This window comes from Chelonoidis abingdonii, chromosome 10 (assembly GCF_003597395.2).
Source record: "Chelonoidis abingdonii isolate Lonesome George chromosome 10, CheloAbing_2.0, whole genome shotgun sequence".
NCBI lineage: Eukaryota > Metazoa > Chordata > Testudines > Testudinidae > Chelonoidis > Chelonoidis abingdonii.
This window is the reverse complement of record NC_133778.1, coordinates 30,223,567-30,240,596: the sequence shown is the minus strand read 5'-3', so window position 1 is coordinate 30,240,596 and position 17,030 is coordinate 30,223,567. Positions and strand designations below refer to the sequence as shown.

The 17,030-nt window shown below is 39.7% G+C and overlaps 1 protein-coding gene across 4 annotated transcripts in view; it reads right to left on the bottom strand.

The window, feature by feature from the left end:
• Nucleotides 1-17,030, bottom strand: part of TFPI (tissue factor pathway inhibitor) — a 50,959-nt gene that overhangs the window by 10,197 nt on the left and 23,732 nt on the right. For all 4 annotated transcript variants that reach the window (XM_032791250.2, XM_032791249.2, XM_032791247.2 and 1 more), the window contains exons 4-6: nucleotides 5,776-5,814; nucleotides 1,345-1,521; nucleotides 326-421 (exon numbers count right to left, since the gene is read on the bottom strand). In XM_032791250.2, the coding sequence (XP_032647141.1) occupies nucleotides 326-421; nucleotides 1,345-1,521; nucleotides 5,776-5,814 (312 nt within the window). The remainder of the gene's footprint in view (nucleotides 1-325; nucleotides 422-1,344; nucleotides 1,522-5,775; nucleotides 5,815-17,030) is intronic.

Here is a 17,030-nt window from a genome sequence, read left to right as displayed (position 1 = left end):
GGCTCATATTTATTCACTTCCTCCTCTGTCGCCATACAGTAACTGATTTTAATCTTTCCTATGGTAATTATGTGTTTCACATAGTCATTACACTTAAAGAATAGTAAATTTCAGTGTCTCTTACATGTCAATGTTAACTCCAGACCATAGAAGAAAACTCTTCAGTCTCTACCATACAAATCATGTACAGATAATTTATGTTTTGCAGCAAAGCATTTCTTAATGTCTGTAGATCTCTAGATAATATTTTCTTTACCCCTTCACTTTCAGAGGAATTGTCATCTCCATTTGTTTTACCCAGGCAAATTCAAATGGAAATTCTTACCCAAAAGCCTTGGAAACTCACTGGCCTTTGCAACAGGAGAGCTATTGTTCATCATGATGGGGTGTTCTGTATGTTGGTCTAATTGCAGTGAATTTGCTGAAAGAAAAGTAGAGGAATAGTGACTAAAGGGATATCTGGACAGCCTAGACCTTGAAACTAACATCTGACTAATATCGGTTTGACTGACTCCAAGTGTGGAATTAATAACACTAAAAACCAACCTTCCTCCAACCCACTGGTATTTTTACCCCATGGGATTGGTACAAATGCTATCCTAGGACCACTCTGTCCCCCAAATAATTTAAGATCTTATCTGAAATTCATTATTTTAGTTGTTGCATTGCCAACATTCTAGTCACTGCACATATAAAACTCCTTTCAAATACGTATTATTACTAACAATTCATATGGCCCTTATCCAGATTCAGGCCATGATATAGATATAGATATAACGAGGCATGATATAGATCTGTTGAAATCAGTGGAGCTAAACCAATATATCCCACATGGCCCTGTATTTTTTCCATTAGTTGTCTTTTGTATTATATACAAATTTACTCTTATTTCAGGCATGGGGAAATGGACTTTTGGTCAATGAAATTTGCATATGCACTGGGGATGTGATATTGAACACATTAATTTTGATTTAAAAGAATTTTTTAAAAATTATAATATTCTAAATACTTTTTAGGTACACTAGACAACGTTAATGAATATTTTACTGGAATTGTAAAGATGAAAATATGTACAGATATTTAACTGAAAGAATCAGGAATTCTGCAATATTCATTGGAACTAAGCAGTGCCAAGTAACCAGTACTAGCTTTATGCTATTTAAAAAAACAAACAAAAAAACCCTTAATATTTTGTGGCTAAATGCATTGGCTCAATGCAGTGCTTATTACAGAATCCAGGTCCTTAATTTGTATTATACTCCTTCCCCACAAATCCCTTAAAACAATACCTTCTTCATACAAAAATAAAAATAAAAATGAGAACAACAACAACAAGACACTTACAATTGTCCTGGCAGGCAATCTGGCATTCTTCCAAGGCCTTAAAGTTGTTCTGATTTCCCAGGCATCCACCATACTTGAACTTTTCACACTGCTGTGACTCCTTGTTATAGAAATATCTGGAAAAGTAGCCTCGGCAGATTCCAGGGTCTTGCTCCATAAAACAGAAGTTGGGCTTTTCTGTTGAAAATAAAGATTGAGGAGAAAAAAATAACCCATGTTCTCTGTGATCAAAACTACAACAGAACTAGAAAAACTTTTTGAGAGAGGCCTGGACATTCAGACTAAGGAGTGAAAAAAGCTAACAAAAATTCCATGCAATACTGCATTGGAGTATGAGAGCACAATAATTTTGATTGCCTGCTCCTCACTTATCATACAGCAAAGCTCCAGTGAATTATCTCTGTGACCTGAAACACAAGATTCGATGACCATCAAATGACAGATGTTCTTATTAAGAAACTGACTCTTTGAATCAAAGAAAGAAAGAATTGTGTCTTGCTTATCTTATTTGAATCTTACCACAAATTATTCACCACTTGATAAATGCATCGTCAGTATTAGTGGGAATTATAGAAGCAGAGAGAAGGAGGTATAAAGGACTAATGCTAAAATGGAAGGGAAAAGGGGACATAACTTAAAGGAACAGAAAAATTCAGAGTATATTTTGTCTCAGACATTGAACTGCTGTACAATGGGATAGAAACCTGGGGTGAGGTTTAGCATCACTTTTGAATCTCAGTTAGTACTACATGATTACAGCACAAACCAAGAAAATATGAGAAAATCATACAATATTCAGACAAGTTTAATCCAGAGATCTGAAGACCCATCATCTTGGGCTATGGCAGTAAAGGGAAAAGCAAAATGATCCTTGATTTTGTTAGCTTGTGACACAGCCCTAAGGTTAGCCTTAAAGTGTAGATATTCATTTTATTTGATTTTTCTCTAAATGAAGTTAAGAAATAAAATCATGGCAGGAAATAAAACCTAACTGTGATTTTGAGTCATTCTGAAATGTCAGGTACACATATTTTGAAATATGCATTCTGTATCTGATTGACGGACTAATTAGGTAAATGTATATTTAGGCAACCACACAAAACATTCATTATGCGTGAGATATAGAATAGTGAGAATGGATCTGTCTGAGCCACTGTGGCCTGCCAGTTGAATGTAAATGGTCAATTACACCAAGTAAATCTACAGTAATCCCACTGAAGTCAATGAAGTTGCTTAGAATTACCTCTGGTATAAATGAAAGCAGACTCTGATCCATAATTTAAAAAGTGTCACTTATCAGATATACATTTGACCAAAACAGATAATTCAGAACCATTATGGAATATTGTATATTGAAATATTTATTATAATTTGTTACATTCAAATAATATTTATGAATTGTATTAATTTATTATTAACAATAATACTTATTTTATAAAGGCACCCATACCCTATATTAGGAATGCATAATTTCAGTCTGTCTTAGATCTGGTTGGTGAAACCTTGATGGAACCATTTTTCATCAGAATATGCAGTTCCATCAAAATCAAAACACATCATGAAATTAGGTAAATTACATCAGAATAGAACAACACGAAAAAAAGTTCTGGCAATGTCAAAATGTCCCAGGTCAATATTTTCAGAATAAAACATTTTGATTTTTCATTTTGAAATTATTTTCATTTCATTTTTTTAAATATTTTCTATTATATTGTTATACTATTTTCATTTTGTCAAAATGACCTAAATTTTAAATGAAGCCACATTTCAAAATCTCAGAATGCTTTATGAAATGAAACTTCCATCCTTCCCAGAGCTCTACTTAGAAATGTTGTTGATGTCTTGTACTTAGCAAAACTTTTTGTGACACTTCACTGAGATAATGTGCAGATATCATCATTAAAATTTCAATCAGACTTTCTTAATATTTTATTTTAAGTAACCAAAGTCAATAATCAAAAATTGTTTACTACCTAAATTTCATTTTATATCTGGGCTGTTTTTAGTTAGATTGAAAAATTGCATCTTCTGCCAGTAAATACATTAACAATAAAACTCAAGCATAACATCATTTGGATTAGCATCATTCATACAAAATGCATCCCAAGGCACTTCAGAGTTACAAAATGCACTTCACAGAGGACAATGAAGTTGAGTGGTGTGGGTAGGGAGACACTATGCGTTCAGCTGAGAATTTAAATGAGATAGATAGTTGCTTATATAGAATGGCACTAAAAGGCTATCTCAGACAATAAGCCCAGCAGAGGGGAAGGGTCTTTCACCAAATGCTGCACAACTACTCTTGGGGGAATTCGGTCAAATATTAAAAATTTGGTGCACAATATTTTAAAATTCTGCAAAATTCTGCATATTTTGTCAAAATAACAAAATATAATCATGCTCCTGCTGAGTACTGGGGGGGAAATCACTAATTACATGGGGAAAAAATAAAATTCTGCAGGAAACATTCATTCTGTACAAATTCTGCATTGCACAGCAGCACAGAATTCCAGCAGGAGTAAGAACATAATGAAAGAACAAAGAAGGACCTGTGTTAACTGAATTAAGGGAGCTGGCGAAAGATTGGATAATAATTCAGATTGCTTAAACAGTGGATCAGCTTGCTAGAAAACTTAAAGCTGATATTAAAATGTGCTCTTGTGATGAAATCTAGTACACTGAGTTTTAGCTCAGAGCTAATTTGTACAGCTGTCATAAGCCTTTCAAGATTAGCAGTTATGAAGGATAAGGTGATGATGCAACCTTGAATATAGCGCCATACGCAAATGCTATCATTGTGCATCTGAGGAGTCCTGTCCTTCCCCGGAGACTTAATATCCAAGAGTGTATTACTACAGAAATAATCAACATTTAATACTGTTGATGATTAGCTACAACAGCTGAGTTTTGCAGGGCATTTGCTATCCTGTCATGGAAAGCATGGAAATGAGTGTTAGACCTTCAGGGAAATATTGCCAAACTTCTGTAGCATCTGTGGAAAGTCAACTTTAAGGACTACATGGTATAAAACCGGGCCCTTTTTCCAAACTATACTTTTTATATTAATTGATTAGATATATTTGAAGAATAATTGGTCTGAAAAAATACCAGAATATTAATTTACAAACATAAAAAATGAGAGTAGTTCACTACATTTATACTTGTAAATGTACCATATCTATGTGGAGTAACATCCACTTCAAAACAGCCCCGCCTTCATCACCAAGAACAGTATGTGTATGCCCATGCACACAAAGGAGAAGAGGGAGAAGAGCTAGTAAGCACAGGAAGAGATTTTACTAGCAACATAAAATACTGACTTCTATGAAGTTAGTGGGACTATCTGGCCATTTCAGACCACAAAAGGCCTCAGACTACAGTGGAATCTTTGACATCAAGTGGATAGGCAGCAATGAAAGGATAGCATAGTGCTGTGCTTCTTCTGATTACATTTGGGGTCTCCCTTTATCACAGATTAACGAATATATTCATGTTCGCTATGAAAAAAATAGTTACACTATCCTGAAAATAGTTTCACAATGGCAGAAAAGGGGGATGTTTTAGAAGCTCTGAGCTTTAATTGTGTTAGTCAACTCAATCAAACTGTATTGTTAAGTCACTACTGTCTAATGTTTATTTCTTACCTGAAAGCACGGTGGTCTGAACATGCAAATATAAAATCCTTTTTATTCACGACTATGCAAACAATAATCACAAGCATACAGGCTAAACAAACGATAATTGTCAGCTCACTAACTCCCTAGCAGAGGAAGCACTTGAATAGTAGAATCATTTTAGTGCCCTGGAAAAGGCAATTCCTTCATCTCAGACTCCCCTCTGAATTTAAGGTCCTCGTAACCAGGACCGGTGCTAGAGTTTTTCGCACCCTAGGTGCACAGCCATTTTGCTGCCCCGTGCGGCTCCTGCAGCTCCGGTGGAGCTGGCGCAGCCGTGCCTGCGGCAGCTCCACCGGAGCCGCAGATCAACGGACCCTCCGCAGGCACGACTGCGGCAGCTCCACCAGAGCTGCCTTCCCCCCCCCCCAGCAAAATGCTGCCCCCTGAAAATCCTGGCACCCTAGGCAATTGCCTAGTTCGCCTCAATGGAAGCACCGACCCTGCTCGTAACTCTTGAAGAATCAGTTAGAGTCCCCCTTTCCTCGTTACTGAAGGAATGGAAAGAAAAATGCTTAACATTTTTGTTTTGGAGAGGAGGGATTGCTTGCTATCGGTTTGGTAATCACTGTCAGCCCAGATACTCTCAGTAAATACAGGGGAAGAAGAATAGTGAACTCTGACATCATTTAAGCCTGAAGTTGCTCAATATCAGAAGGTATTCTGGAGCACTGCAACAGGGGGACCTACCATAAAAAGCTCATTCTCTATTGCCTCCAGATATGACACCGCTAAGTAATTACAATATGAAAATTACCTTTTCCAAATCTTCCACGGGTTTTCTTCACTGGGAATTCTGCAATAGAAAGAAATATATATATATATTTTAAAATAAATAGCAAGAGGTTCATCTCTAGAATGAGACTGTGGCATTTAGCCAAAGCCCTGCATTGGGGAGAACATGGAAAAAATCGCTATTGCGCCATCCCTAGGTCTTGTCTACACTAGAAAAATATTGCAAATATTTTACACTTTTGCTAACACTGGTTTCAGCTCTATTTACATGAAAAGGCCTGCTATAGCTGTGCTACTGTAACACGTTAAGTACATTGGCAGGGGGGGGATTCCTGGCCCCACTGAAGACAATGGCAAAACACCCACTGACTTCAATGGAGTGAGGATTTCACCCAGAGGTGAAAGTAAGCCAGTACGCCCCAGTATGGCGTACCAGCCGATGCACCGTACCAGGGCAGATCGGCTTCCCCCTGGCAGCAATTTAAAGGACCTGGGGCTCCCAGCAGCAGCTGAAGCCCTCGGCCCTTTAGAGGAAGTCAATGGAAAGATTCTCAGTGCATAGATTTAAGGTAGAATTGAATCTCCCTCTTTGAAATAATCACTGGACTACAATGTGCTAAACACAGAACAATACACAGAGATCTGCTAAAACGAGAATACCTCAGTTGACTTATGTTATGTCACAGTGTTGAGAAAAGCTGGGTAGACCTTGCAAATCCTTCTGCTTATTTTCTATAAAACAAATTCTTGGATGCTAATTCCAAGGTCTGTAATTTAAAGTAACTGAATTTGTCAATGTTACTCATTGGAAAAAATGCTAACTATACTTCATATTTCAAAAGAAAAAACATTATGCTAATATATGCCCAAGAAGCCTACATCCCTGGAAAGATTCTCCAGTTACAGTATGTGTTATTAGGTACATTCCATTCTTATGACTGTCAGCTTTCAAAAAAATATTTGCATCAAAGTAGTACATTTGAATTATATTCTTTATCTGTTTTCCAAACAGCAGCAGGATTGGATAACAGGTCAAGGTCAGCAAGAAGACTGATCCAAACACTCAGGTCTTTAGGATTCTTTGCAGGTTCCTTCGCAGGCATCTCGTTGGTGTTCACACCCAAATTGTGACTTGATCTGATCATGTCTGTTCAACCATGAACACTCATGAAAATCTCTTGTTTACATGAACAGTGCAGGGACGAAACTTTCATTTGTAACCATGCACCAACATTCACCTTAGAATTACTCACTTTAGGTCATCTAATAAGGGATCAAAAACTGGGACTTTATGAAAAGTTTGTGAATACATAGGCCCAAATCTATATGTGCAAACTATTGGTCAGACAATTTTGAACAAAAAATGAATCTGGGAAAACCATGATTAACCAATTCATAGACAGAGTCTGAATGCAACAATTTCCACCACGGTTATCAGCAAGAATTGAAGCTGAGATTGTCAAAAGCAAAGACTCTACCACTTGATCTACAGTAGTAACAATAACCAGAGGCTCCTATCCTCTGTGAGGACCAGCCACTTAAAAAGAGACAGCACGTTACAAACTGGAAAAATGGGGAAAATCACTTATCTTAATGTCCCCTTTATGTTCTTCTTCCAGGTCCATTTCCAAACTTTCTTCTACCTCCAGTTAACCTCCTCCTTTCCTTTAAGTTCCTTCTTATAACCTATTCCTTCAAGGTTGCTTATAAGCTATGCTGAAATCAATTTAACCAAATTTAATGAAATAAAAGTTAATTTATCTATAAATACACACTAGCTTCTTATGTGACCAATAACCATACTGTGCTCAAACTCAGTTTGTCCCCATCCCCTGACATAGCAATTTTCTCCTAGTCTTCTTATCTACAGCTCCACCTGCAATTCACTACCTGCAGATGAGCTGCTTCAGCTCATCTGCAGGTGAGCCTGGATGCAGCAGTTCATCTCAGGCAACAAACTGAATTGGAGCCTCAGTAAGGAAACTGTTCAGGAAGGGACTCAATCTTTATTTGCTCTGTGAATCACCATACACACATTTAGTATATAAGTATATAGTATATTAAGAGAATATCTTATAAGAAAACACCATTGAAGTGTTGACTTCAGACATAATTTTAATAGTCTTTTTTTAGTTCAGTATTAAACAATTTGTTCTTCTTGAATGTGATTAATAATAAACATATCTATAGCACCATAACTTTCCATGGCTCTTCAGTTACAGAGGTGCTCATGATAAGTGCTAAATTTCTGGCACTGGTTTTTATTGCACTTTATCCCAACAGTAACGTCTCTTTCTGGGCAGTCTTTGACATATTTATTCTTTTGAAAGCATCGTGCCATAATTTCATTTTGAACTTTCAAAGCAAAGCTATCAGAACAGCAGAATCAGTATCAGGTTCTACTGTGATGCATTTTCCTTCTTCCTCTGGGGTAATCCAGATGGTGTCATTTAAAAAAAATATTCTTCAAAGACAACAAATACACAGTGAAGTGACTATCTTTCACTTGAACATATTTCTGGCCCTTCCTGTTAGCAAAAGCTTGTACCTTATTGTAGTGAGGTGGTGTGGTTCACGGCCACCCTGGAGGGATGAGCCCCTCCCACATCAGAGTGGGTGGAGCCAGCGAGTCCTGTGCCCGCCCCCCAGAGGTCAAGGTGCAGGACAGGAAGTATAAAAGCCCGACCCCAGAACTCACTGGAGGAGCAGCTGCTGGAGAGGTCAAATGCCTCCAGCCTAGCTCCCGGTTGGGAGACCCTGGTGACGTACAGCGGATCCGAGGACTGGCTTGACCTGCCAACACCCGAGGCTGCCCAGAGCCCAGAGGAGTTGCCCAGCCTGCCCTGGCCAGTCACCCAGAGGAGCCCACGGTGCTGGACTCCCTCTGGAGAACACCATCCGGACCCCGGTACCTCCAGAAGGGCAGTTTGGAAGTAGCCCGGGGGCAGCCGACCCTAGTCTGGCTGCAGCACTGTGAGCATCTATGTCAGTGTGTTGCAGCCAGTATCCCCACTGACTCAGCAGCAGGCCTTCAGCCGCTGCTAGGGCCCTGGGCTGGGACGCAGTGGAGTCGATAGGCCTGCATCCCCCCTGCCACCCAGTCTGTGGGTGGCAGTCTCCCCCTCTTCCAGGCCCTTCTGAGCCAAGAGCCTGGGCTTGTTGTTTACTTGCCTTTGCTCAGCCCCTGCCTGAGGGCCTGAGACATTGACTCCTTGCTGCCCCACCCTGACCCTGGGCCTGGACCTGCTAGATAAATTCTGATAAAGTCTCCCGTGGCCAGGCAACTGGAAGGAAGTAATGAGGTGGTGTGGTTCCCCGCCACCCCGGAGAGGGATGAGCCCTGGCCAAACCTTTCTACACTTATGTATAACCCCACAACCTTTCTATTTTCTGGACAGGGGTGGCTACAGGCCCCAGCACTCCAAACGTGTGCTTGGGGTGGCAAGCCGCGGGGGGTCACTCTGCCGGCACTGCAGGGCGGCAGGCAGGGTGCCTTTAGTGGCTTGCCTGCGGGAGGTCCACTGGTCCCACGGCTTCTGGACCTCCCACAGGCAAGCCACCGAAGGCAGCCTGCCTGCCGAGCTTGGGGCGGCAAAATGCCTAGACCCGCCCCTGTTTCTGGATGGTAACATCAGACTGTTTCACTACAGTCTACTTCCCCACATTGATTGCAAGTTTCAAGCCAGAACATAAGAATGGCTCTACTGGGTCAGAACAAAGGTTCATCTAGCCCAGAATCCTGTCTTCTGACAGTGGCCAATGCCAGGTGCCCCAGACGGAATGAAGAGAACAGGTAATCATCAAGTGATCCATCCCATATCGCCCATTCCCAGCTTCTGGCAAACAGAGGCTAGGGACATCATCCATGCCCATCCTGGTTAATTGCCTTTAATGGACCTATCCTCCATGAAGTTATCTAGTTCTTTTTTTGAACCCTGTTATGGTCTTGGCCTTCACAACATCCTCTGGCAAAGAGTTCCACAGATTGACTGTGCTTTGTGGGAAGAAATACGTCCTTTTATTTGTTTTCAACCTGCTGCCTATTAATTTCATTTGGTGACCCCTAGTTCTTGTGTTATGAGAAGGAATAAATAACACTTCCTTATCTACTTTCTCTACACCAGTCATGGTTTTATAGACCTCAATCATATCTCCCTTTAGCCATCTCTTTTCCAAGCTGAAAAGTCCCAGGCTTATTAATCTCTCCTCATAGGGAAGCCATTTGTTGCCCTTTTCTGAACCTTTTCCAAATCCAATATATCTTTTCTGAGATGGGGCGACCACATCTGCAGAGTATTCAAGATGTGGGCATTTAGTTTCTCTGCAATGGCCTTATCGTCCTTGAGTGCTCCTTTAGCACCTCCACCGTCCAGTGGCCCCACTGGTTGTTAAGCAGACTTCGTGCTTCTGATGTACTTAAAAAAAAATTGCTATTACTTTTTGAGTCTTTGGCTAACTGTTCCTCAAATTCCTTTTTGGCCTTCCTAATTGTATTTTTACATTTCATTTGCCAGTGTTTATGTTCCTTTCTATTTTCCTCACTAGGATTTAACTACCACTTTTTAAAGGGTGCCTTTTTGCCTCTCACTGCTTCTTTTACTTTGTTTAACCATGGTGGCTCTTTTTTTGTTTCTCTTACTATGTTTTTTCATTTGGGGGTATACATTTAAGTTGAGCCTCTATTATGGCAGAATTAGCAGTTTTCAGCATGTGATCTGTACTCTTCAGGAAAGATTTATTGTGACTGTACAGGTCCGGACTTATTTCATTAACAGCCAGTTCAACAGTTTCTCTTGCTATTGGTTCTACTGTATTACTCAAATGCACTACTGAATTAATTTTTCCTGTGTAAGCTAACAATATTTACGAGTAGCTTTGCTCTGCAATCAGGCATAGAATCATCCACTGTAGGTATTTTCCAATACAAGAAAGATGAGACGTCTTTTCTAAGATGGATATATAGTACACTGAATTGAGAATTAGGATCTATGTGTAATTCTACTCATATAGTACAATCTGAACAAACACGAAAATTGCCTTTAAAAGTAATTTGCTTCTCTGCCAAGTTTGTGTGTTTCCCTTTCTTCAGCTCACTTTTGTGCAAAATGATGCTGATTTCTTGGAGTCTGTTGATTGCACCAGGCAGTTGTCATAATGAGAAGCCGAGTGATGCAAACTGTGACAGAGAAAACACTCAGTGATCTCTTGGAGACTAATTTGTTGTTCATTGTTTTGATGCTCAGTTAATCTAGCATTAAAGTTCTGACCAAAAATATACCTTCTTATGGAAAAACTGAACATGGTGATATTTTAATAAAACTAACCTTATTGAAAAGTTGAAGTTTAATAGAAAACTGTAGCCTTTCCATAAGACTTTACACCTTCCTATTTAATTGAATAGTAAATACATTTTACTATAAAATGATATTGGATGATTTAAAAGCTTATGGCAGTAATTCTCTATTAAATTCTATAAGTTTTCAGAGGTTTCTACAGAACCTAATGAAATCTAAGTAACTGCATAGCTGCCCACCCACTGGTATTCCTAGTGTATTCATTTTGGAAATGACTTCAGGAATCGGAATCTTGCAATACTTGTCATTTCATATTTGGCTCACAGTTTCTGGAGAGGATTTGGGACCATTATTTGACACTCAGGTTGGCTCATTTATTTCTGCTTTAGTACTTACCAACAAAAAGAAAAATATATGAGGTATATATATTTCTTTGTGTGTCTCTTCTAGCTTTATTTCTTCCAACTTTCTTTCACTGTGGCTTGTGTCTTTTTGTTTCTGTCTTGTTGGGATTCCTTCCGAGACCTTTTCCCCACTTGGCTTCCCAAGAACTGAGTTTGACTCCAGATTTTGTCACTCAGATATCTTTATTTGGCAGACAGTAATGCTACACTGAGCTGATGGGACTCGAGTATGTGTGTGTGTGTGTGTCTGTGTGTCTGTGTGATGCAGAGTATATCACAATTCGAAAATTACACAGAAACCCTTTCCTTTTATATACATCCTACATTTTTTTGGATTTACTATACAGTGCATTACACATTTTTGGATTGGATTAGTTACTAATTCCTAAATGGCATGCTTTGCCTAAGCATTGTTTGTTTGACCTATCTTTTTACCCCATCTCCATAATTTTTAACTTATTTTGTCCATTCTTGTTTTGTTTGTACTAAAGGATTCCCTGGTTGTTCTCTCTCTTATCTTAGTTGGCTCAGACATTTTGTATTCTTAGCCTACTGACCTATTTACTTGTATTTAGCACAAACCTTCTATTCTCAGTTTAATAATTCATTTACCTCCCTAATCCTATCTTTTAAGAAATAAGGCTTCCCTCATGTCCTTAATTACTTATGATGTCAGGCCTACCTATATTCTCATATCTTAATTAGTTCACATGAACTTTTAGCCTTTCCTCCGTGCTTGCTCCAAAGCACCTTTCATTTCTGGGGTTTATGTGAGTGGTCCATGGAAGATGCATGCACATCCCATTATTGCTGAAGTGCTGTGGCAGTGGAAGTTTCATGGGTATCTCTTGGGTGTTTATTTCTGATACATTTCCCTTTTAACCAAGCATTTCTCATTTTGTGAGTTTTCCTTAATTCCTAAATTTAAAATATTAACAAGAAACATTTTGTTTGCGGCATAGATATAGTTGTGTTGAAACACTAGCAACATTAAGATGTATTTAACCAGTTAAAATAATGCTGAGATATTACAGATGGAGCACCAGATTCAACAATAAGATCCAGTTCTACTGAATCATGCTGGTGAAACTAGATTAATTAGCCAGTTAACCTGGTTTTATGGTTAACTGGCACTGAAGGTGAATGTTGGCCATAAAGCCATTTTATCTGGTCCCTATACTAACTGTCACCTTCCCAGCTACTGGTGTAGAGAAGGCACAACAGATGCTCCTATGTTGTGCCCATCTCTGGCTGCAGATTCACAGCCCCTTTGGTCCATTAACATCTGCCACAGAGCTGCTGTTAGGTTACCTACTAGGTATCTTAAATATGCTTGAGGCCAGACTTGTACAGTGAGTCAGATTCTTAGCTGGCATAAAGCAGCTTGGTTCCATTTCAGTCTATGAAACTATGCCAGTTTACCCCAGTTGAGATTCTGGCACGGGGGGACAGGATCAGAAGACAGCAAAGATTAGCTTTATACCACCTTTAAAAGCTTTACAAGGATTTGCCCCAACACCTTTTGCCTTTGGAGTTTAGGGAAGGTGCCCTCTTTTTCCTGCCTCAGACTCTGTCTCTAACAATCTGACTACATTAGATTGAGGAGAAAAGAGCCATCTGGTGAGATCAAATTCCTCTCATGGCACCTTACTGATTACATATGCTCATGACTCCTGTAAAATCTTCACCCTTGATTCATTACGTACCAACCTTTCTTTCCTTACTCTTTTCCCCTCTATCCTGATGGACCATTCCAAGTGACCAGAGGGTTACATGTTGGCATGAGGTATGTGCAAGAGACTTCCCTACTCTGTATCTGTGCCAGAAGAGGAGAGAGAAAATGCTTTGGTGCTCCAGCTGAATCCCAAGTCCAGATGATAATGGAAGTGTGCCAAATGTCAGTCTGGTGGATAGAAAACAAGAGGCTAATCCTCACACTCCAAAATCCTGACCTTTTTAGCATCAAAAACAAATCAAGAAAGGAGCTTTCTTTGCTATTCTGATATATATGCTTTGTGTTCTTGAGTAGCACAAATCCCCACGACTACAAAGAGGTTGATCATATTTTTCTAATCAAAAAATTATACCCTGTTGTACAACTGATAAAGACCCCTTTAAACAAAGGCTTTTCCCTTTGGATAATTTTGCTGGAGAATAAAGATTTTTAGGATAAATACTGACATAGCCTTTGTTTGTATGGATTTCCTTTATGAAAGTTTAATAAATATTGAAAATAATTTCGGGATTGGTTGCTTACAGGATACATTAAATTAAATCCCTGACACAAATTTATGAATATGACCTCAATAAAGGAATTTTGGTCTAGAAATCCCAAGGGTAGTGAAACATACAATTCTATACCAAATAGGAATGATACAATTTGACTACTTTATATTTTTCTTTTTAAAATTTACATTAATACTGTATGAGTTGTAATAAAAAATAGTATTAGTTATTTGTGATTCAAAGACATGTTTGTTACAGGAATGTATATGATAAACAATATGCATTTACGGGGGCCAGGGAATCATCTGCTTTGTGGAGAACAAAATCTTTCACATTATAATATTCATTTAGGTTTTGATGCATCTACGCACTTAAGCATGTGTTTGACTTTAAGCTGCAAAGTCGTCCCATTGACTTTAAGCCTACGCTTTAGTGCTTTCCTGAATCAGACTTTTAGCAAATTAAAAAAGGACTCCATATGTATTCCACAGTGAACCCACATGATTCAATTCTGTGTAGGACAAATAGCGAAAGAGATTGACAGGGCAGTCTGGAGCAGCCAAGAAAGGAAACATAAGAAGTGGGAATGGACTGGGATGTGATTACTCATGCTGGCTTTGTGTATTGAATCAAGAGATTCCAGAGTTCATGTTCACCTGAGTTGAACTCTTGTCTCAGCTGGATTTCCTGCCAAGAACAATCTCCCTCCTACATCTAACAGTTTCTTAAAATAATTATTTTAAAAAACAAGGCTAACCATTTGAATTGTACGGTATTTTTGTATGCTAATGGACACCCAAATAGGTAGGGGAAAAAAACCATAGAAACGTGCTTTTAAAAGAAAGAGAGAAAAAAATGGTAAAGGCCTTTGATAAACTGTATTAACTTCTACAAAAAATAATTCTGGGCACATGACTGCAGAAATACTATCTGCACTGCAGGAAAAGGAAATTCAAAAGATGATGTAAAGGCTGTACCCGTTCTGAACCCATGCAGAAGTGATTCCCCAGTGAGGTTACTGAGCCTAGTTAGAACTGGGTTAAATTTATTCAGCCTGTTCTTTCACACTCTGAAATGCCGATTAACACTACCTTAATTGCTACAGAATCTTCAGTTGCTCCAGCATCCTGGGTATCTCGTCTGTCAGTCACATACTAGCGTATCATTATTTTTGGTACATCATTCTTACATGCACTTGCTGCCGACTGAACTTTAATTTTTAATCTCAGTGACACTAGGGTAAATACAGGGCAAACTACTCATCTGAAACCCCTAAAAATAGATTTAGGCTGCTTTCCCCTGTTGCAACTTCACTTTTAGAGGAACTTCCGCCTTGAAGGTTATGTTCTGAGTCTTAGCAGAAGCCAATAAAACTGAGTCTTAAACTAGTTCATTGTTCAGAAAGCTACATTGAAAGATCTGCTGCTGGAAGGGTTAGTAGTGACACAGTCATTGTCATTGTCACAGGTCATTGCTGAAATTTTCCAGTGAAATTTCTATGTCACCAGAGGTAGCTCAGTGTGTGACATGACTGCTTCAAAGAAGGATCCTTATAAAATATAATATTTTTAAAAAATTATAATTAAACCCACTTTGCTTCTAAAATCTGCAATCCAAACATTTTACAGGATATGAAATCAGACAGTTTGCGGTGGGATGGGGGATGTTCTAGTGGGCTAGGTACAGAACTAAGTTTGACAACACAATAGACTGGTGCAGACTGAGCAGAAAAAAGGTGTACCTGGTTAAATGATAGAAGTTGCACTGATCTGGCATTCAGTGAGTGTGCAAAATGAGTACAACTTTTTGTCTGGGAGAATCAAAGGAAGCAGTAGGTGGCAAAGGAATTAGCAGGAGGGTGTAAGATAACTTAACTTTCTTGTTCATTGCTTTTCTGTTCATTTCTGCCCCCTCAACATGTACATTGCCCACTCACTGAATGCAAAATTGGTGCAAGATATACTTTTGATATTTACAGCTGTTAATATACTTCAGCACATACGTCATTCTTAAACTTAGGCTTCCATGAGAGTTCCTTCTTTTTAGTTTACCTTGCTTACTGAATTTATCCAACTACTTCAGCCCAGTTAGGCCTCACGATGCCCCATGAAGTAGGAATCCTCACCTCCAGGTGACAAATGGGGAAACTAAATCAAAGAGCAGTTAAATGACTTTCCCATAGTCACACAGCAAATCATTGGAATAAAATCCAGGTTCTTAATTCCATGCCTACCCTCACTATTCATTAAGAAAGCAATATACCTGTTACTTTTGAAACTACAGTCCCTCAGCCATAATCCTAGCTTTGACCCAAATTCATTCTATGGATGTGACTAAGTGTTAAACTTTCTACCTTTATTTCCCTACCTATAATAAAGAGATAATAGAATATTTATTTATGGTACCTAGCTCTTGGGAGGATTAGTTAACGTTCACAAACTATGAGGAGAAGCACTATGTACAGTAAGTGCTAAGTATCAGCAAGAAACATTTTAGTACTTGATGTGACCTGCACACCTGCTCCCTTAACTCTTCTCCCCTCTTCATCATTCTGACACTTTAAGGGAAAATAGGCACCTTAAGAAGCTGTTTAGGATTGAGCTAGTGACATGGCTCTTGGTCAGGGGTGGGCAAACTTTTTGGCTTGAGGGCAGGCTATGAATGCTCACAAATCTGGGGGTTGGGATGCAGGAGGGGGTGAAGGCTCCTGCTTGGGTGAGGGCTCTGTAGTGGATTCAGAAATGAGGAGTGCAGTGTGCAGGAAGGGGCTCCGGGCTGGGGCACAGGGCTCGGGTGTGGGGGCTCCAGCTGGGGGTGTGAGCTCTAGGGATGAGGGTTTGGGGTATAGGAGGGGACTCTGGGCTGGGATTAAGGCATTCGGAGGGCAGGAGGGGGATCAGGGCTGGGGCAGGGTGCTGGGGTGTGGGAGGGGGTCGGGGCATGGAAGAGGTTCAGGGTTGTAGGCTCCAAGCAGCACTTACCTCAAACAGCTTCCAAAAGAGCGGCATGTTCCCTCTCCAGCTCCTATGCAGAGGCACGGTCAGAGGCACGGCATGCTGCCCTGTCCGCAGATGCTGCCCCCATGGTGCCCCGATCCCACTCCCCTACTGAAGCACCAGACCCTGCTCCCTGGCAGGTGCTTAAGGGCAGGATTAAAATGTCTAAAGGAATGGATGTGGCCCCCAGGCCGTAGTTTGCCCACCCCTGCTCTTGGCAGTTTTTATATGCACACAGATTTTTTCTGGGACTCCCCTGAGACACATTTAGGATGTAATCTAGAGCCCATAGAAATCAAGGGAAAGACTCCTGTTGACTTCACTGGGCTTTGGGTCAAGCCTTAGTGACAGACTCCG